This window comes from Opisthocomus hoazin, chromosome 11 (genome assembly GCF_030867145.1).
Source record: "Opisthocomus hoazin isolate bOpiHoa1 chromosome 11, bOpiHoa1.hap1, whole genome shotgun sequence".
NCBI lineage: Eukaryota > Metazoa > Chordata > Aves > Opisthocomiformes > Opisthocomidae > Opisthocomus > Opisthocomus hoazin.
Genome location: NC_134424.1, coordinates 24,211,931 through 24,233,288, shown reverse-complemented (window position 1 = coordinate 24,233,288; position 21,358 = coordinate 24,211,931). Strand labels below are relative to the sequence as shown.

At 42.7% G+C, this 21,358-nt stretch overlaps 1 protein-coding gene across 1 annotated transcript in view; it reads left to right on the top strand.

The window, feature by feature from the left end:
• The window catches only part of SYN2 (synapsin II), a 206,353-nt gene extending 185,710 nt beyond the window's left edge, over positions 1-20,643 (top strand). The window contains exons 11-13 of the mRNA XM_075432413.1: positions 13,116-13,176; positions 16,934-17,213; positions 19,646-20,643. Coding sequence (XP_075288528.1) covers positions 13,116-13,176; positions 16,934-17,213; positions 19,646-19,781 — 477 coding nt within the window. The 3' untranslated portion in view covers positions 19,782-20,643. The remainder of the gene's footprint in view (positions 1-13,115; positions 13,177-16,933; positions 17,214-19,645) is intronic.
• Positions 20,644-21,358: the final 715 nt, after the last annotated feature.

Here is a 21,358-nt window from a genome sequence, read left to right as displayed (position 1 = left end):
GAGCCGTTCATGGCTCCGTGCGTTGCACCTCGTGCCACCGGCCTCCGGCTGCAGCCGACACACCGTGTCTCCTGCCTTGTTTTTTGGTCCCAGGCTTCAGTTTACTGCATGCTTTTGACAGCAGGGTTGAACTGTATTGGGATAGAAAGTGTTCATGAGACAGGATTCAAACCTTGCCAGTTTTGCTCTTATCAGATGCTTCACCAGTCTTCCCACTCCAAAGGAAAGCAAGAGTCCCTGGACTCAGAGAAGTTCTGTCGGACATAACTACATATGGTTAGAAAACTCTTTCCAAAAATTAAACTACTTCTATAGAATTTGAAAATGTGACAGCCTGTTTGATTCACAACCGTGATGAAAATAAGTAACAGAACTTTATCTAGGAATATGATTTTAATAGACATTTTCCATGAGACAAACCTGCTCTACTTGCAGGCAATAAAATGATGGTTACCCTTTGTAACCTCTTTGAACACTTTTGACAGCTCTTTTGAGAAGCCATTCTCAAAACTTTCCTAAAAACAAAACCAGTAGGTTAAGCTACCCAGTGAAGCGTTCTGGTCGGTGGAATCACTCACCTCTGTCTCCATCTGTTGATAGGAGAGGTCACTGCTGGAACTCCTGCTGTCTGGGTTTGCAGGGCTCTGCAGCTGGTTGCTCAGGGCAGGCTATTTTATGCTGTAGCAGCATTTGTCTATAAAACAATAGTTAAACATCTATTCAAAGCTGCATATCAAGTCGTGATATGAATTGTGATGAACTAAATTCTGTGTTTTATCCGTGGTGACGTAACATCACACAGCACTGCATTCCCAGCTGTATCCTGGTTCTATTGGGTTCAGAAGAAAGGAGCAGCACACCACTAATAAACCCATAAATGGTGCAGAAATAAAGAGGACCGGACTTTCATTATTTTTGAGACTAAAGTGGCAGAACCTGAAGTGATTCATTTCTGAACAGTCTTTTCTAAAATGTTTAATACCTTCCTCACTCTTCACCCAGAGGGACGTTCAGTGCAATTACATTAAGTTCAGCAGAGGCTGGGGCCACGGAGCCCTCACTCAGCCATCGTCAGCTATGTGAAGATTTGGTTTGATTTATTTCCATTTTTCCTATTTTTCTCTTCTCTTATTCATTCTTCATTCCCTGACCCCTTACATGATTTGACCAGAGCCAAGCAGTTTCCTCCAGTTTTATTTTCCTATGTTCAGTGAGAAAATTGAACCAAATGTGAAGATAGTGTAAATAACGAAAAGTATTAACTCCAGAGAGAAAAGCAAACCCTTATCAAATGACCTGTTCTTGGGCTTCCACAAGAGTAGTCACAGTTCTGTTACCTTCCCTCTGGTGGATTTACTTTTTTTTTTAAAGCAAACTACTTATGATGAGCAGCAACTTGCTTCAAATCACTGCAACTTCTATGATGGCCAGACAATACAGTTACTTGATTTGATCTTAACTGAAGGAGAACGCACTTAATTGGGAAGGAGCGGGTCATGGAGTTATATGGAAATCTATAATTCAGTATTAATCTGCTTATTAGGAGGAGTAAACTTCTCTGCACTAAGTTTGAGGTGTGGACCTTTCTCTCTACATGACTTTCTGTTGTCTGGTAGAAGTTCACCCGAAGTGTAACCGTTGGTTAGGGGAAGAGGAGAAGGGCCATGACTTGTAAAAAGCTGCAGCTTTTTGTCATCCTGCGGACCCCCAACGCTGAATCTACTGGCATTAGCCAGGCGGTGTTCATACCACCAGTTAACGTCACCACCAAGAAGTTTCTTTCTGTCCCAGTCCCTCGGCGCTTACTTGGGGGAACACGTTTTTCTTCCCCTTGTCTGGAAGGAAAGACTGCCTAGCAAATAATCAGACTGAAGGACCACACGGCATCATCCTGCGTGAGCGAAGGTAAATACAGAGTTTCAGTGTTAGTGTCTGAGAATCCTGCTGAACTGATGCAAAGCACATCACTCCCTGGTGTAATTAGATCTATACTAACAGCCAGCAGGAGTAATTTAAGATCAGCTTGCCTGAAGAAGGTTGCTGAATGATCTAATGATCCCTAAAACCACACGTGCTGTGTTTCTTTCTCTTAGGAACACATTTAAGTAGGGGATAAATGGCAAGCCCATGTACCCACATTTGTGGAATGACATCTGATGGAAGCCCGGATCCTAAATATATTCAAGAGATTAGCCTGACTTGCTCTCTGCTCGGAGCAAGGGGGCACGGAGACCCTGGAAAAAGTCTGGACAGGATTTTACTATATAGGTTTTTAATAGTTTACCTTTCCAAATGCTTACATTAGGTACCTCTGTAAAAACAGCGATATAGCTTGTCAATAAACAAGTAGTATATCTGTGTAGATGCCAATTGAGCATCTCCTGTAGTCTACATTAGCAATCAGTAAGGTTTTGTCTCTTCAGTGTTTAGCTTAGAAAGTTTGTCTGCACTTTGACAGCCGTCAGTGGCTACAAACAAAATCTGAGTAGTTATTCTTTACCACTGACACTGTCCATCTGCCTCAGAGTTCTTTTAAATCTTAGTCCCGCGTCAGCAAATGACTTCATATTAAAATGCTTATTGACTTATTGGTGTGACTTAAAGAAAAATCAGTCAGGCAGCAGCAAGATGCCTTCCTAAAAATATTGGCAGAGAACCTAAAACAGTGTCATCAAAACTCGTATGGAGCAATGAAAAATCTTGCTGGGGCGTATGTACGTGACAGAACGCTAAGCACAATGCCTTTCAGAGGCTGCATAAGCCAAAAGCCGTTCTTAAAACTGCCGTGTTAGAAGGCTTTTTCCAAGTCGTTTTTGCAGCTGGGAGCTGCTGCGGCGTTCCGTTAGCTGGCTGACAGCGACGTCTTCTGGCCTCTGCCCAGGGCGAGAGCTGGCCCGGGGGCTGCGTGCGCTGGAGTGTCGCAGCCTGTTGCGGCGTGGTGCGGGAGCGGTATCACATCGAACAAGCCATCAGCTATACATGTTACAAATGCTAAACGCTTCGTCTTTGAAAATCTCTCGTCATGCTATTGTAATATATTCATTTCATTTATTTTCGTTATTTCAGTATGGAATAGATTTCAGCGTGCTGCCTTAATGTGCACGTATGTCTAAGCATATATCTATACACCCGATGTTTAGCTGTGTGTATTTGGAAGAGGAGATACTTATTTTAATCAAAGGGGTTTTTTAATCTTTTAGTTATTTTATCTTTGTGAAAGTACAAGAAAAGCAGCTGTTACCCTTTGAGATCATAACATAAATGTATGGGATTAAGAAGAGCAGAAGAAAATAAACGTGTGTGGACCCTGACCTCACCACATCCTGGTAAAAGGCCACGTTTGAGGCACACTTCATTCCAGCTAAATCTACAACAGTCGAGTTTATTTATTACAAGTATGAAAGGATAGCATATATTTTACTGCACCAGGGATGTTTTGTCCATCTTTGAAGAAGACACCTACTCAGGGCAGGTACTGTGCTTTGCACAGAAGGAACAGAGACCACAGCAGAGGCAGAGACTCAGACGTGAACTGCTGGATGAGGGCTCTCCGTATATTTATAACAGTCACTATTTCACTACACAAAGCCTGATTTATTTTGAGCATTTGAACTTGACATTCATGTATTGTGATATATCAGGAACAAAGTTCACACAGGAAAATAAATCCTAAGATTTTAATTATTGACAGTAATTAAAAAACAGCTACATACAAGTGTCGAGTAGAGATTTTACTAAGAAATTGATCATGAGAGTTCAGATAACGTATTCTAAAATACTTACTAAGATCCTGTACCAGTAGATGGAGTAACTACTAAGGGAGGTACGTACGTGTGGCTCAGTTCTGGTGCTTAGTTAGTCTCACCGTCAGCAGGAGTAACAGGTAAATAGCTTGCTGGGTATTTGCTAGTGGTAAATGTCTGCATAAACACTTCTGGTGGTTAGCCGTGAATGGATCTGTTAAATGAGGGTGATTAAATCAAAACACTAGTAAGTGCTTATCTTTCTTAACTTGTTTTGAAATGATGTGCCAACAACTAAGCAAGTGTGCCTTTACAGTGCCCTTTTTGAAGGGATCTGATGGCGATTAGACTGTAACAGAGAATTTACGAAGGGGCGGATGTTAAAGGTTTCGGATAATTTGGCCAGAATTTCTACTGACATCAACAGAAATTTGCCCCAGTGAAATAAAAGCTTTCAACATGTGGTCTCTGTGTTGAATGCTTACCACCAGCAGCATACCTGGAAGAAGACGTGATCCCTGCAGACAAGGTGAGAGAAAGAGATGTGCACAGAAGTCCTCGTTAGGCGAGCCCAAAGGAAAGAGCCCCCCAGGCAACCGGACAGAGTCGTTTCAGGACCAGGATGGGTAGGAGTGCTTCGGTTGTCTCTAGGATATAATGCTTTAGCCTTAGTGCTAAGAATTTTATAATACAGAAGGCAACAATATACTAACTAAAACTGACAAACGTAACAAGTATTACTAGTTAATATATGCTTTTCCTTGTTTATTTTAAATGCAATAACAATACTGTTCTCTCTTTTTCTTCATTCACACAACAAAATTATGCTTTTGTTAGCTTTATTATCTTCTGCCAGGTGGTCTTCTGATCATCTCACAATCTGCCAGTTGTATTGGCAGAAGCAGACGCTGTCTCTGAGAATTCTGAAACTCCATGGTGATGAATTCCCTTTAAATGAAATTAAATTAAAAAATTAATTTTTATGTAATCATGAACCCACCAGTACAGGGTAGCCTTTAGAAGTACTTTGTAGGCTGCTGCGAGACAGAGCTTTCTTGTCCCATAGGCATTTTTTGGAAGACTTCAAAAAGTGTCCTCATTCCATTACAGAGCAAAACGCAGCCTTCTCAAAATGAAAGCAAGGAAAACAATATTCCCATCGTTCTAGAACAAGCAGAAGCTGCCATATACACAAATAGAAAATGAAGGTCTAAGTTAGATCTCTCTGTTTTGTCTTAGTGCTATAATTACTATCATATAATATCCTTTTGATTTTTTATTTTGTCTTATTTTTAATCTACTTTTACTCTCTGATTTTGTTTATTTAAGCTGAACCTAATAGAAACATCTTTTTTTTGGAGGCTTTTCCTCAGTCTCCTCTCCTTTCCCCACTGCGGTGGGTGTTTCCCATCTACTTTTTTTGTTATTGTTCTCTGTCTCCACTTGACGTTTTTATTTGATTTCTCTGACCTTTAAATCACAACCTGTTAAGCAGAGCTCTTTGGCTTTACTCCGTGTTTAACTTGCACAGATTCTGTCCCTCTCTCCAGCAGTCATTGCCGCAGTTTATTTTGTACAAGGACCATGTGCTAAATACTCATGAAATTTTTTAAACAAGAATAAGCACCAAGAGAAATTACGGAAAAATCCAAAACAGAGCAACTCATTTTCAGTTATTCTTGCTTTGTCCATAGAGCAAAAGCAGAGGCTCCCTCCCTCCCTCCGTCCCTGCGTGCCCCCCACGTCAGACACCGATCTGGAGGTGGAGCAGTGCTCCGGCTGGGTGGCTGCCAGCACAGCAAGCTTGTCTTCAGCTGCATCTGCGTTGCTCTCCAGTCTCTCCCAGCCCCGAGGCCAGGCTTGGGAAGCTTGTCAGGGTTCGGAGCGACCCCCAGCACCTCCTCTGTGTGGCTGCGTCCTTGCGCTGCAGCAGGAGGAGGAAGGGCAGAAGCACACGCAACCGCTGGCGGAGAGCTCTCGCGCCGCGTCCATGTGCTAGAGTGCGGAACTTTGGTGTGTTTGGGGGAGAGCTCCGGTCTTTAGCTCGGTGCACCACCTCTTTTCCACGCCTCCTCCCACTCCACCACTCTGTTAACACTGGTACAGTAATGTTAAGATGAAACACGGGTTATGAAACTGGAGTTAGCTCCACCATCTTTTTCCCAGACTCTCTTGTTTCAAAACATAAACGTCAATTCTGAATGGATTCGGTAATGAGGGATCTTTGTGGCTCAAGATGAAGTTCTGCAGGTCTTAATCTCTTCCTCTTCATGCAAGGATCACTTGCTGTCCCCTATTAAAAAAAAAAAAAAAACTGCCTTTTTTATTTTTTTTGCAGGACTGGAGTTGTACCTGCAGTGTAGCGTCAACTGGGGTCAAAGTCCCTGGGTTCAAAACCTTCCTTACAACCTCCAACGGCAGCACAGGGTTTTGACACTCTCAAGCCCCAAGGGGTACCTTATTCTCTGCATATACAGAGGTATCTATGTACGCTGAGAAAGGTGTAGGGAAGTTTAGATTTCCAATAAGTGGACAGCTCTCTAGATCTGTAGCACCTCTTCGCTTGCCCGTCTGGCAGCTCGCTGGTGCACCCACGCACGCACACGCTCCGGTCCCCGCCGCCGCAGCACGCAGGGGGAGCTCTCTCCCGTCGCGTAGCCCACACGCCTTCCCCGTCTGCGGGGAGCAGGTCTCTCACCGGAGAGAACTGCCTGGAAGCTGCTGTGCAACTGCACGCTTCGAACGTTCCCTTTTCAGAAACCGAAGCCGGAGTCTGGTCGCTTTAAGCAAGAGCTGCAGTAAAATCGGGCTGCGTCGCTGCGCGTTGGAATTCCTGCTCGGCTCTGGAAGTGGACCAGCTGGCTCCAGCGAGTGGTGCTGCTTCTTACGAAACGTTTTCCCCGAGAAGTCGACATCCTACTTCTTCTCTCGAAACCTGATCTCTTTTAGGGGCTGGATGGGATTATTTTTGTTCAGCAGAATGATAGAAAATAGGGCTGGAATGGATAATGGGAGGTCACCTGTTTCAGTGTCTCGGGGAAAACACCGGAGCGTGCCTTTGAACAGCAGTAAGTCCATACGAAGGGACTCATTGCTAAAACTGTGTGTAAAAATATTCAAAAAGGAAACTGTTCTCTAGGAATCAGTTAGTTATCTGGCAACGGAAAACAGTCTATAAAATGCAAGTTAGAATACTTTCTGATGTTTAAAAAAAACCCTTTTCCAGTGCATTTTGTAAATACTGTTTCAAGTAAAAATCACACTGCGTCGCTGGTTTTCTGCTCTTAACAGTCATTTTCCTTCCCATTCAGAGGAAGAACTTCACAGTTTTTACATGGGTAGTTTGGAAAGTTGGTTGAGCAATAACAAAAGCTGCTCTAAATTTACGAATTCTTTATCACAACCCCAACATGAAGAAACGCCAGGCTGGCATCAGTTTTGGTGAGAGAATCTTTTCCTTACGGGTTTCCTCAGTGGAGGAGGGCAAGGCTGAACACTGGTGTTGCAAAAAGCTGTACAGAGCAGGAGCCAGCTCTCCTTTAGCTGCCCCCTTGGCACTAGCCAAGGTGAAGGTGGCTGCTTTCTAAGGTGTGCCTTACCCCATCTCTCCGTTACAGCTGTAAGTGAGCCTGTTTCACTGCCTTTCTCGGTCCCCAGGGAAGACAGAATGCAATAAACAGCAAAAACTTTGTAGTCATGTTCAGCGCCGGTGGCACCAGAGTGAAGCAGATCCATCACCTGTGCCGCATTCACCCGGAGCAGGGTGAGGGCTGAGCCAGCAGCTGGTGAGTATTCCTGACGTGCTTGCTACGCATTAAATGTATGAAGAAGTAAGCAACAAGGTGCTAAGGAGTTTCTTATTTTTGGATGCTCCTCATCAGAAAGCCACTTCGAGGCCTCACTGCTTTGCTAAATTATAAAATACGTGCTTATTTCCAGCCCAGTGTTATGTAGTTTATACCTATTTCTTCTTGGTTCACATTGTCCTTTAGTCTAGCTTGTTTTCTGCCTAGTTCTTTACCAGTACTGGAGCATCTCCCCTACAAGGAGAGGTTGAGGGAACTGGGCTTGTTCAGCCTGAAGAAAAGGCTGCGAGGGGACCTTATAAATGCTTACAAATATCTGCAGGGTGGGTGTCAGGAGGACGGGGCCAAGCTCTTTTCAGTGGTGCCCAGTGACAGGACAAGGGGCAATGGGCACAAACTGAGGCACAGGAAGTTCCATCTGAACATGAGGAAGAACTTCTTCCCTCTGAGGGTGACGGAGCACTGGAACAGGCTGCCCAGGGAGGCTGTGGAGTCTCCTTCTCTGGAGATATTCAAGACCCACCTGGACAAGGTCCTGTGCAGCCTACTGTAGGTGACCCTGCTTCGGCAGGGGGGTTGGACTAGATGACCCACAGAGGTCCTTTCCAACCCCTACTATTCTGTGATTCTGTGATTCTGTGATTTATAAAAAGCAACTGTACTGCGTCTGAGCCTTCGTTTTGCTGAACTAAGCAAGACGTGTTGTTCCAAATGCTGTAGGTAGAGACCCTTCCATCTGCCTGGTCAGTAGCACTTTTCTGCGCCTGATCAGCTTACATTCACCTTTCTTGAGCTGGGGTGGTGTAAATGATACACAGCATCATGCCTAACAACTGCTGGAAATACTTCATTGAACGTATGATAAGATTTTGGGGTTTTTTAGTGCACAGATCTTTCCCATGAGATATCAGTTAGTGAGCTCTGCATTTCTAACAGATGCATTTTATTAGTCCGTAAAGAAATTATTCTAGACATTGCATTGACATTTCTTTTTTTGGTAGGTTTTTTTGTGAACTCCACTCATCGATTTCATTCATTCTTTAGGACATCTTTGTCGTGCAGTCTTCCAGCTCTGTACCATCTACGGGTTTTAGTAGCACACACCTGCCTTTTTGCACCAACTTAATTAATGAAAATTCTACTTGAGTTCCACATCCCAGTTACATCCTCCACATTTGTTTTTCTTCAATAACTGCCTGTCTCCTCTGTAGCCACTTCCTTACCCACAATGTAACTCCTGTAATATTACTGCTTAACCTTCTCCAGCGTAACTTGTACATTTCCAGTTGTTAGAGAAATCGGGTATGGAATTTTGTATTTCATGAGTCAGCTGGTTTCGATTTCCGAGATGAAGAATATCTGGTCTGACCAGTATGAGCCTAGGAAGATCTTTGATTTTTACCTCCATCTCATTTTTAGCTTTTATCCCTACTGGCATGTTCCCATGGTTCCTGTTATTATCAGAACCTGTGACACATCAAATATTCATTTACTATTGACACCCTGCTTAAATTATCTAAATTACCTCTCTCCTTAGCAATCGTGTTTTCTTAGTTTTCCTGTTACTTAGTTGTTTTACTATTTATTCTTGTTTCCTTTATGAGATCTAACTCAGCTCATATTTTTGGCAATTCTCAGTTGATCCCTCAACCTGAAAACATGGCTTTCCGTTCAAATACTGTAATGCCTGTGAAAAGCTTCTGTCGTTGCGTTACAAAGAAAACCAAGCGAAACCCAAAAACAACTATATGTGCTCCAACTATAGTTCATAAAATCTTCAAACTCAGCCAAATCAAAATCAATTTTTGCCCGGACTCGGTTTAGCATCTCTTTTGCCCAAGGGCTATTTCCCTGCCAAGTTGCTGCTTTTGCTCCCGCCCATTTCAACATTCTTCAGACTGTTCATAATTCAAGTATATGTGAATTCAGTCTGTGTTGATACAAATGTACAAGGTAGAAAAAGAAGTAATACCCCTGATCGAATTCTCATACAACATCCTTTGAGGAACAGACAGTTCTTTTCTCCAGTTGTACCCCTGAAATTCGTAGGAGACTGTTTCAGGCGAGTGGAGAGGAAGGGTGTGCTGCAGGGACATCGAGAGACATCTGTCTGCTAGGCAAGTGGTGGGGTTTCTGCTCTGGCTGGGATTAACTTGGCCAACATTGTTAAAGACCACTATGCGACCAAAACATCAACTGTTATACCCAGAGCTGAAAAATCACTGTTGTATACTTGCAGCGTTCATGTGGCTTGGAGGTTTCCAAAAGTGAAGCTGTATTTTCTCAGAATAGTTACATAAACAGTAAATCCCCTTTGAACAGGAAGGATTCTATGGGCAGCTCCAAATGATGTTACTGTCGACATCGGCGGTCCCTTCTCTGGGGGAGTTTGGATGTGATACCAAAGTTGTGTTCCGTAAAATGAGAACCAAAAGGGCTCCTTATGACAGCAGTTACCACACCTCCCTTGGGTGATCCTAAACCACACTGAACACTGGAGTTTCTAGCTTCTGTGCTGCTCATTTTGCTCTTCAGCCCTGAGCCTCCAAGTACGAATCTGTTCAGGGTCGTTTTCCACGATAAATTCTGCGTTCTAATCCTTGATTCCTGCAGCGTTGGAACTAAGCAGTCGGCAAGTTTGTAGATCAGAACTGCAGGGCAGGAAAACATGTTTGTGCTAAAAGAAAGTTGTAGGAGGGTGAGCTTCTAGGCTGGGTAACAAAGGAAAAAAGAAAAAAAAACCCATGAGGGGTGAATACATCTGCGGGACAGGTCTAGTCCAGCATCTCTGCTCAGAGAGATTGTGTTACCTGTAAGGAGTCAGCAGCTCCCACAATTGCATTGGCACACGACCTTGGAGAGGCGAGAAGTAACAGTCTGCAGTTGATTTGCCAACAACTGGTGTTTTAGAAGAAGCCTGGATTTTATTAAAGGCCTTGGCTCAGAGCAGCAAACAAGACTCGTTCAAAGCCTGTCTTTAATATCAAGTCTCAAGGTTTCTGACTGTCTGAAAGAAAAGGACTGGGTTACTCCAGACCATTGAAAAACCATGAGTAAGATTTCTCAAGTAGGAATGTACTGCTAATTAGTCTTTTTGGGTCAGCCTGGGTGGGTTGGCTAATTAGCAAAAGCAATATACCCATGTGATTGGCCTGGAGTGTGGGTGAGGTTCCTGGAAGCACCAGGTGATATCTGGGGAAAAAAAGGATGTGTGGGTGGTAAAACCAGGACAGCTGCAGTCAGTGACGAGAGAGGGGGAGATACACCTTCAGTGGAAAATGCATGCAGGCTCTCAACTTCCAGAATAGTTGGGTAAGGATTAGCAAGCTTCTGTGAGGTTTATTGAAAGCTTAATTTAGGATAAAACAACTTTTTTGTGAGATGGGGAGATATGCAGATTGCGTAAGTGCTGCTGTTGTCGTGTCAAGTCAGGTAGGTGCTGCGTGCTGTAAAACCCAAGGCTGTTCCAGTGCGAGAACGGGCGGCAGGTCTGCTCAGCCCCCAGGCACGGAGGAGACAGAGGCCCTGCGGGTGTTGTTTTCATGTTAGAATAGGTGCCAATTTAAATTCCCAGCCTGTGCTTTCAGTTTCTAAATAAAAGATGAGTTTTACCTACATAATCTTTTGTTTTACTAGAAAAGCAGTAACGCTCGCATCCTCCCTAGCCATCCTGTGCTGCTGCAGAGAACCAAGCAGGTCGGTTTCTGGCGGGTTGTAAGGCCAGGAAGCCTCTCACGTGGTGATCGTAGCAATGTTCCTTCTAAAACATGGTGTGTGCTGTCTGACAGAAGTCACATGGACTCCTCCAGAAAGAACCTCCTGGAGGTCGCTGAGCCCGAGTGCTTGTGCTGTCCCTGGAAGGGCTGGCCTCTGTGTCCCGCTGAAGGACACCCAGGCAAGCTCCCAGCGCCCAAAGGCATGGGGGAAGGTGCCAGATGTGCCAGCACGATGCTGCTGGAATGCTAAAGGAGTTCGCTCCTCGGGGGCAGCTTTTCCAGGTCCCTGCTCGGGGCAGGTTTCCCCCAGGACCGAGGAGTTACTGGTGTCCATGCATATTGCTCCAGCGAGCTCCACCGCGTTATACAGAGTGGGCACCGCAAATACTGAACGTTACTGGCGCATGCATAGGAGAGAGTGTCAGCTTCTAGATGTAGTTCAGAAAATTAGAGGAAGGAGAGAGACAAAACGGAGAAGGCTTTAACCCACACTGAAGAACTTGAAAATTTTCTGGTGGCTGTGTCTTTCCTTATGAAATCCTCTTCGTTTCCGAGTATCCTCGTCCTTACAATGATGCTTACCGAGAACTGCGTTACTGGGTGAGTGAATAGAAGGATCAGATTTTGCCTCGTTCATTTTGTACGTATCATTTTTACTCCTCATTTGGTCTTCTGAAGGTTGGTAGCTCTGAACGATCAGAGCTTTGGACCTGTCCTATGTCTTTTTATTTATGTAAGTAAAGCAGACAAAGCAATTTGTAACAGCTGCATACAGTAGAGTGTCGTAACACCTTCCAGTTTGCTGTGCAGGGATTCACATTGCTAGGAGTGAGATTTATTTCTATAGTTCTAACATCAAATACAAAACTATCAGAAGATAACAGTAAACTTTGCAAGAAATACGTTTAATTTTCCATTTATTACTTAATGCATTCTGGGTTTTTTTCCTTCTTGACAGATGGCAATTTAATTTCTGGATCCTTAAAAGACTCCCAAGCTATTATGTCCAATGACTTAACATATTTCACTTTTCAAAATATTAGAGATGGGCCTGAGACAAAGTTTGGATCCAAATACTAATGTTCCCAGAGGGTGTTCTGCTCCAAGGCTTTGGTTCAGACCCATCTTTTCCTCTCGGCAAGTATACATTTGAAAAGGATCCTGCCAAATAAATCTCCTGTTTTGAAAAGTTAAGTATTACATGTGTTTCTAATAACATGTCAGATGGAGTAGCATGAAGTAATTTCAATTATTTTTATTATTTGTCTGTGGTTTTTGCTTCCTTCTTTCATTTTGCTTAGCAAAACAGCTAACCTAGAGTAGTCCATCTCCCTTCCCATTTGCAGTCAGCAAATCAAAGTGAAACTACCACTAGCAACAAGTCCTGCTGCGCTCGTGCTTCCAGGTACGAGTGAATGCCATTAAAAATAAATTATTTCTTAAATTACTTGAATGTATCTGTTGAAGTCCATTTTCTGTTCAGTCCACCCTAAAAAAGAGAGCAGAAGCAGTGAGATGCAGAAAAGCGTTCAAGGTGCTAGGAACTGCCGGAGAAAGGCCGTACGGAAACGGAGGTGAGATCTGAGAAGGCACTCCGGAGATCATGATCACATGCTGCAGAGGGAAAACATTTGTTTTTTAAGAACTCAGCTTTGGATTAGTGCAGGATTCATATATCATGTCAGACAGCAACTAAATTAGAACATGTTATCTGGAATAAATTACACGTATATGTTCAGCTCCAACCAATAAAGAGATTTCTAAGGAAAATAAAGGCAAATTAGTGGAAAATTGGAACGAAACTACTCTAATTTTTTTTTTTTCTCTTTTGTTTCAAATGTGTTTTCCAGAGTGGATCACTAAAGGAGCCAGAGCCAAACAAAATCCCACCTCAGCGACCACCACCTCAAGGTTGTTTACAGTACATTCTCGACTGTAATGGCGTTGCAGTAGGACCAAAACAAGTCCAGGCTACTTAGATAATTGAGACTAAAAGCAAGGGTTAAAGCAGAAATGAAAAAAGAAAAGAAACAAACCCGCAATCTTAAAAGCAAACATGCCAGTTTTGTTCAATTTTTGCATTGTTTCAGTGCTGACCTGGACTGTGTTTTTTCTATGCAGTGTCAACGATACCGTCTGGTTGTTTACTTGTTCATGTCCGTGCGTGTAATGCTTACCTGCCTTGCTCTGTAAAACGTGTGATTCCAGGGCTGTTGTCAACAGTGTACAAAGAATGTGCCTCTCTAGAGCCCCGTGCAACTGTACATGATGGATAGTTAGACGGTATTTTTTGAGTATTATATATCGTTAAGTAAAATACCACCGAGGTTCCAATCGAAATACTTCTGCTTACGCTGTGAGTGTGTGCACACTGTACTCATAGCCTTTATTTTTGTGTGTGTGTGCATGACTAATAGGTAGGTGATCCAGATATATTTTTAAAAGTATAGATTAGAATTTGCTAGTGAGGCTTTTTATTTATAATTTTATAAAGTTTGTTAACATTTGAGTTTTACTTGTAAACAAGTGGAAGTCTAATATTTCAGTGACTCCAGAAGATCTAGTTCTTCCCAAGGAATATTTAAAATATCTTCTATTTTACATACTAGTATTCATATTTTTAGTAATTCTGCATTAAATTATTAGCTACAAAGCTATGTAAATGGGCCACCTATGTGCAATATCTCAGTGAAAGTGTGAGTATCTAATGTATCCTATTTCAATTCAATAGTACCTTTTGTTGTCATTCTGAACGAGTAATCTATGGAGATTTTTAATGAAAACTGATGCAAATACTTTCAAAAATCTTAATACTTACCTAGAGAGTGAAATCCCAGGTGATTTGGCGAGATGTACCTCAAGGACTGTTAAACTTCCTGTAAGAGCTCATTTTTTTCAAACACCGAGGTGTTTTAGGAGATGGTAGACCAGGGTACCTTTAACCAGCTAGGGGTCTTGCCCTGTGATTAAAATGCCAGACAAAAGTGTCAGCAGTTTTATTTACCAGCTCAGGTCTACTATTTTAAACGTAGAAATCTCCAGATAGCTGTACAGACAGTTCAGTCCCAGCGTTATCCACGTAAGTAGGGTTTGTAATAATTGCTTGAAATCCAAACATGCAAAAAGACTGGAGGTGCCTGACAACTGCTAGGTTTTCTGTAGGTAAATTATTTGTGATTTTTGCATAACCAATTTATGGTGTAATGTGACAAGAAATACGCAGGGAGGCAGTTAATCTGTCGTGAGAGCTCTAGCCTAGAATCACAGGGTGCACACTGCAAGCATACCATAAAGCTTAGTTGCAAGCGAGCCACAAAAGTATAATTTTAATCTTGGATGTCTACGAAGATGAGTAGTGGCCATTAGTTTAGTGCAAACAATTTTGTTTGAAGGGAAAACAGCCTGATGTTCTACTTCTGTTTTCCCTACAAACACTGGAAAAAATTATCAGTGAGAATCATCATTCTTAGTGTTTCTTTTATTTGTACAAGCTGGCTGGTAAGACGAGAATTAAGGTATGCGTTATTAGCTATTTAGATGTTTGTGGTAAGTGCTACTGTTTACTGCCTATCAGTAAATTACATGAGTATTTTGCTTTAGTGATCAGCATTTGTCTGGGTCAGTGGTCATTCCAGTGATGGCGTTGGCTGTTCTGTTCTCCATTAATAAAATTCCACTTAGAGTCAGGTTCACAAATCCTTACCTCCAGACACCGTAGAAGCGAATAAACCATACTGCCCTGGGGTGAAGAAATGAATCTGATGATTGATTTTATTTAAAGCAGTTGGTATTTTTTGCATGTAGCGGTGCAAGCATTCGCAAGTGCTTTTCGCACGACGCTTGTGGGTCGTGTGTGCCAAGGAGAGGTGGGGGCTGCAGGTAGGATTTCAGCTTGTTGGCTGGAAGGACTGGCGAGGGCGCGCGCTGTTGCTACACCCCCCAGACGAGGAGCAAGCCCAAATGTCTCTCTGCATGCAAGCATGCTTAGGTGCAATATCGTGGGTAACAGGGAACAGATGTTTCACAGTGTAGGCTTGATGTTCAGTTTTGTTGAGTTATTTTTGGTAAAAGTTTCTTTCATGATTGTTGCCTTTTGTACAACCCAGCTGCAAGAAAGTGAGCAAATGCTGGAAGTGTGACAGCAGTATATCTTTTATGTGAAATATCTTGTACAGCTTAATGTGCAATAAAAGAAAGTTATATCTGTCTTCAGTGTAAAGTTTCTGGCATTCAAGCCTGTATGTACAAGTGGGGGAAAGAAACATTTCTGTTTTCCAATATTGAGCGAAAGGAGACTAATAAGAAAACAATCCTTATTGAGATGTTGCAAGACCACGTTATCACCTTCAAATATTTCCTACCAAAGTGGTTCAAATTAATACACAATGAAGGCACATTCCTTAACACACAGTACGTGCTATTTATCTTTCTACACCACAACACACCGCTACAACTGTGTTAAAACTTACTGAAGTGTTGGTATGTGCTGCTCTCAGGCACATACACTGGAATCTCGCAGAGTAAGTAGAAAGCTAACTGTAAGAGCCTTTTGAAAAAAAAAATAATTGTGTATTGCAGCAGTGCTTCCAGATACGAAGGTTTTCCTTTAGACACCTGAATAGATTTAAGCCTTTTACTTGCACTAAGTATCTGTGTAAGACTGAAAATTCCCAAATGTTCAGAACATCTAGATCAGTCCTCTTCCATAATATTTACTGTTCAGCAAAGCTCTTGCCCTGACTGAAACATTATACAAACAAATGGCTCAGAATTTCCTCCTGTCCTTCCTTCTCCGTAACTCAGATGCCCTGTGTGCTTTGTCACGTGCAAGAATAACGATTCGGGTACGACTGTCGGCCCAGAAAGCCACATGCAGACATCTGATCCGAGAGAAAAGCAGCATGCCTGCTGATATCTGACACGGCGCTATTTCAGTCAGAAAGCAGAAAAAAACCCACCTGTGCGATGACGTAGTGTCTTTCAGCCGTGGATTTCACAGTCTGAGCCTCCGCTACACATTGTAGCTTCACATGTGATACAGTATTTTACAGTATGCTTCCTCTCGGTGGAAAGATCTCTTTGGTGAAGAATTAGTAGTGACTTCCATGTGTTTCTTGTGATGTTCTTGACATATTTCACTAAGGGGTTAAATAAGTTATCAAAAGGCTTTAAATTAGCTGGAAAATTTCAGTATGAAGTTGTTTTACTGCTATAAGAGTGAATCTAAGAGGAGTATTACAGAAATAATCTTAAAACTTTGGAGGAACAGAACTGCAGTAACTAACTACACAGAAAATAGTAGCTGTGTTGCTGAAGTAGATGTTACTGGGAAAGTCAGTTGTCTCGCAGCCTCTGCTTGAGCTGGGCCAAAGTTATACTGGAGTTAACTCCATTGGTGTGATTTGAAGTCGGTACCGCTACTGCTGGGATAAATGTTGTACTTCTTAGCGATCTTAAGGATGAATCGTTGGGGCTCCAAGCAAGTTACTTATGTGCCAGCTGTGAGGAGTAGTATTGACTACATGAAAATTCAGTCCATATTAATAGAATTTTGCCTCAAAAGTAGAATTAGTCACATTCAAGGGTTGTTTTGAAGTGTTGGATATGAAATCTAATAAGAATTCTTTGACACTATGACATGATGAAGTTTTTCTTGTACTGAACCTAGGGGGCCCAGTGCAACCCCAAGGAATGCAATCCCAAAGCCAGGAGCCATTGCAGCCCCAGCGCGTGTACCCCCCCGGGCAGGCAGCAAAGCCCTCAGCTTCCCAGCCACAGCGTCCGCCCGGACCTACAACCCAGCAGCCACGGCCCCAGGCTCAAGGTCCTCCCAGCGCCAGGTTATCAAAGGAAGCGGAGCCGCAGCCGCAGCCGCAGCCAGCGCCGCAGCCGCAGCCAGCGCCGCAGCCTGCTCCGCAGCAGAAGCCGCAGTCTCATCCACAGCTGAAGTAAGATTTAATTGATCCATTTTCTTTTCTCCTCCACACAGGTTTTGTTGTCGTAATTGTAATTTGGGAGTTATTCTGAAACTCAGAAAAACAGGTACATACGTTCCCAAGTCCAACACGAGGTTAAAATATCTCAAAAAGCTTATTCTCTGTTTATGATTAGTAAGACAGCATCATTAGCTATATCCTAAGCACTGCACAAAATTTCATTTGTTAGCTGTGCAGTTTCTGCCCCGACGAGGCCTGAGAACTCCTCATCCTTCTGGTGTTTGCTTTCTCCTCCTGGCGTCACGGGCTCGTGATCTGGGCGTGCTCTGAGCCCGCGCGCAGAGGAGGAACTCTTATCGGTTTAAACTTTTCACCTCGCAGTTGCTCAGGCCCCAGACAGCAGTTTCCAAGGCCTCGCTCAGAAGCGCTCCCGAGGACCAACCGCGCGTGGCTGCGCAGGGCGGCTGGCGGCCCCGCCAGCCGCTCGCGCGGGCGCGTTCCTGCCTGGCTGCGCAGCGCTGCGGGCGCGGTGCCTGGCCAGCCGCGTGCCGCAGTGCGGAACGTGGAAGGGACCCGAGGCTGTGTCTCCCCTCACAGCTCGGACCCAGGGAGCAGGAGACACGGGGCAGGTGTTAGCAGACTTGCTGGTTTTCGACGTGGCGACCCTGGCACACGTTGTTGCCGGTGGTCGCAGACACGTGCTACTGGTTGTGGTGAGTACAAAGACGGGAACGTGGTCTTTGTTTCACCCGGGTAACACAGATCCCCTTTTTCCACCCACTCGTTTGCTAACACTGGCGTGAACCAACGCGGAGTCCTCACCTGAGCACAGTTCAGTGGAAAAGATATCTTAGGTGACAATATCCAGGGGACAGTATTTTCCTTGCCTTCCTAGGACAACGTATTTCTTTATTCCATTTTGTAATCATAAAACTCAATTCATCCATTATTTAAATACACATAGAGAATAGGGAGGTCAGTTTTCTTAAGAAAGATGGAAACCGGTTTGTAGTTTGAAGCCTGACTTGTGAGCTTCTGACGTTTAGGAACAGGTACAGAAGAACTGTACCACGTGCTGCTCCCCAGCTTTCTCGCTTCCCTTCAGTTTCCTGTTCGGATCTGGATTGTTTTTTCTCTTCTTCAAATGGGAGAGAATAGTCTCTATTTAAAATAAAATTTGAAAGGAGAAACAGACGTTTTTAAGATGCAAGCCGTAATGAGAGCAGTTTTTCTGACTTCCAAGGCACAGTTGTAGGTCCACACCAAGACTCAGATCTCCTGCCTGTAGGATTAACTCTATCTATTTGCATGTGTATGCTTTGTATTCACCCACATGCTGTTGCCTAACCTGTATGTACATGTTATTAATCAGTGAATAAATATTTAATTAGGCTACTTATTGTGTTACTAATCAAGTCAAGTGCTGCTTCCCACCCTCCCTCTTTCAGTGAGTACAAACAAACATTTATCAGTCTATTCTCATTAACACAACTATAATTTATGAAAAACCTAAAGTGCCTGCAGCACTGTTTGCTGTACATTATTAGTTTAGAGGCAGAGAAGTTGCAAACCGTGAAGAGTACAAGACGATCTGAATAGGAAAAGTGTTTCAGTTTTACTATAGCCAAAACTGAAATCCTGTCATTGGAGTGAGATAAAAATGAAATCAGTTAACTAGTTTTACTAATGCGTGGACGTATTCATGGAAGGATTATAACTCATTAATGTTTTCTGTTTAAATTCAAGCCTACTTTTTAAATATTATTTTATCTGACAAGTCATGAGTTAAAGTTTTAGATTTCAGACATTTTCCTTCTTGTATGTTATTTTATTCATGCTTACAGAGACTTATACTGTAGTTCCATGATGGCACTAGAAACAGAGGAACGTTGCTAGTCTGCTTATAGACAAGAAAATTTATATCTGATTTGGGGACTTTTTTTAGGATGTAAAGTGTCGTTAAGCCTCCATTAACAATCAAGTGAGAGAGAGAGAGCACATTACAACTTTAGGATTCATCCAATATACCTAATTTTTCCTTGCACGTAACTGTTTGCCGCCGTAACAAGCCCAGTTGTTCATCATCCTGTGTTGGGTGGTGACTGGGATATAGCAGGCAGGCCCACTTTTTCCTCAATTTCTGATTTACATCATCCAATTTACTTGGAATACAAGGTTTCAGATGTGTAAAAAAAGCAGTGTGTTCTCTAACGAAGAAGATGATCCTGCTTCTCCAATCAAAGTGCAGAAGAAATGTGCTGCATTGGAGCAGCTCTGTGTGCTGCATCTAACCACATTGCTTGTGTTGACTGTCCATTTTGATGTGCAAACCGTCTGCATCTCATGGACACTCTTCCTTTTCTCATCGTTTGTACGAGTTATAGGTGGGTGGAAGCTGGTAGGCAATATGACCATACAAAACCTCTTGCATTTTTGTCTTGCAGCAAGTCGCAGTCTTTGACAAATGCCTTCAGTTTCACAGAATCATCCTTCTTCCGATCATCTGTGAATGAAGATGAAGCAAAAGCTGAAACGATTCGAAACTTGAGGAAATCCTTCGCTAGTCTTTTTTCTGATTAGCCAGCTTCATCTAAATGCACCTAGCATAGAGTCTCAAAAGCTACGTGAATGTTACCTAGGTTTTGTTTTCCCTGTGACAGTACCCTTCTCTACTGTGCTCACTGTTGTATTAAGCAATATGTTAAACTTAGAAAAAAACAAAAAAAATAGGAGGAGGACTTTGATGAGATACCATTCAGGAACATGTATAAAAATCTGGAAAGAAGGAAGGGTTCTACTGCTAACACAGAATGACAAATTTTGAGGTCCTTACCCATTGTAATATTGTGGCCTTACCGTGACTGAACTATATATTCCTACCTGAGACTCCTTTGTAGAATTGTGTTAATAAAGCATTGAGTAATGGGGTTTCTCCTTGCTTCACCCATTTCCAGTGCATTGCAATGCATGTGTATTTTGTGTGTAAATGTTTTGTACTGCAAAAGTATAGTCTTGACTTGTTCTTGTCTCCCAAATTTAGGAGGCAATTCCCACTGACTTTTTTGTCGAGCCACTAAATAATGTGAGAAATTGAAGCAGTTTCTTCCTCCTTATACAATCTTTCCATCAGCTGGTTGTAGACTTCTGATGTATTGCTGAGAGTTACCAGTACAGTTTATGTCATAAGTAGAGTGTATATGTACTATTGTATCTCCATATGTCTGTTCAAATTTATTTCCAAATTGTAACCATAACTGGGTTTAGTTGCAAAGAATATGCATGATGTTACCCCTATTTTTGTGAACACCTTCTAATAAATGTAAAGTCCCATGCCTGGTTTAAAAAAATGTCTTCTACAAAGCTTGTTTCAACGTCAATATATATTGTCTGTTCTGACCGATATCAGAAGGGTAGCTTTATGATTATAAAATATTTGGACACAGACCACAACTGTAAGAAAATAAATGGTCACAAATAATTCCCTTTTTGAATCAGCATCATAAAAAGTTATAAATTCTAGGAATCACATTTATATTTTCTAAGAAGTTACGTATTTTAAAAATACTTCTCTGACTTACGAAAACAGAATTGATCCCAGACTTTGAGGTAATAGCGGCATCTTTTTTTTAAATCACCTAAATCAAACTGAATTTCATTAGTAATCTCTAGACTGTCCATTTCCCAATGATTATCCTGTCATTCTGCATATCATGAGTTACACGCAGCAGTGTTCCTTGCCAGGAAGCAGTGCTAACAGGGAAATGAAGAAAAAAATAACTGTGGTGTTAGCATGTCTGAGGGAGAAGACGAGCAACACAACGTTAACTTAAAACTGCCTCAGAAATCTGACTTCTTGTAGATCTGATGATAGTTTATGAACTCTAGGTAAAGCACAGTCACCGTCTGATGACAGACGTCCTTTCAGCAGTTCTGGGTTCCTTTGGGTGAAGAGCCTGGCTTGGGCCAGGAGACTGGCATCGAGGTATGGAAACTTCACCCTCCGGTGATGCCAGCGTTTAGTTCCTACATTAGCACCTGGTAGCTCTCTGTTTGGCAGCACAGTCTGCGCTGATGATCTTCGCGTGTGTATTTCCTGAAAAGCAGACGCGTCCAAATCACTCGCAGGCATCACAGCTGACACCTTTTCTGGACTGGCG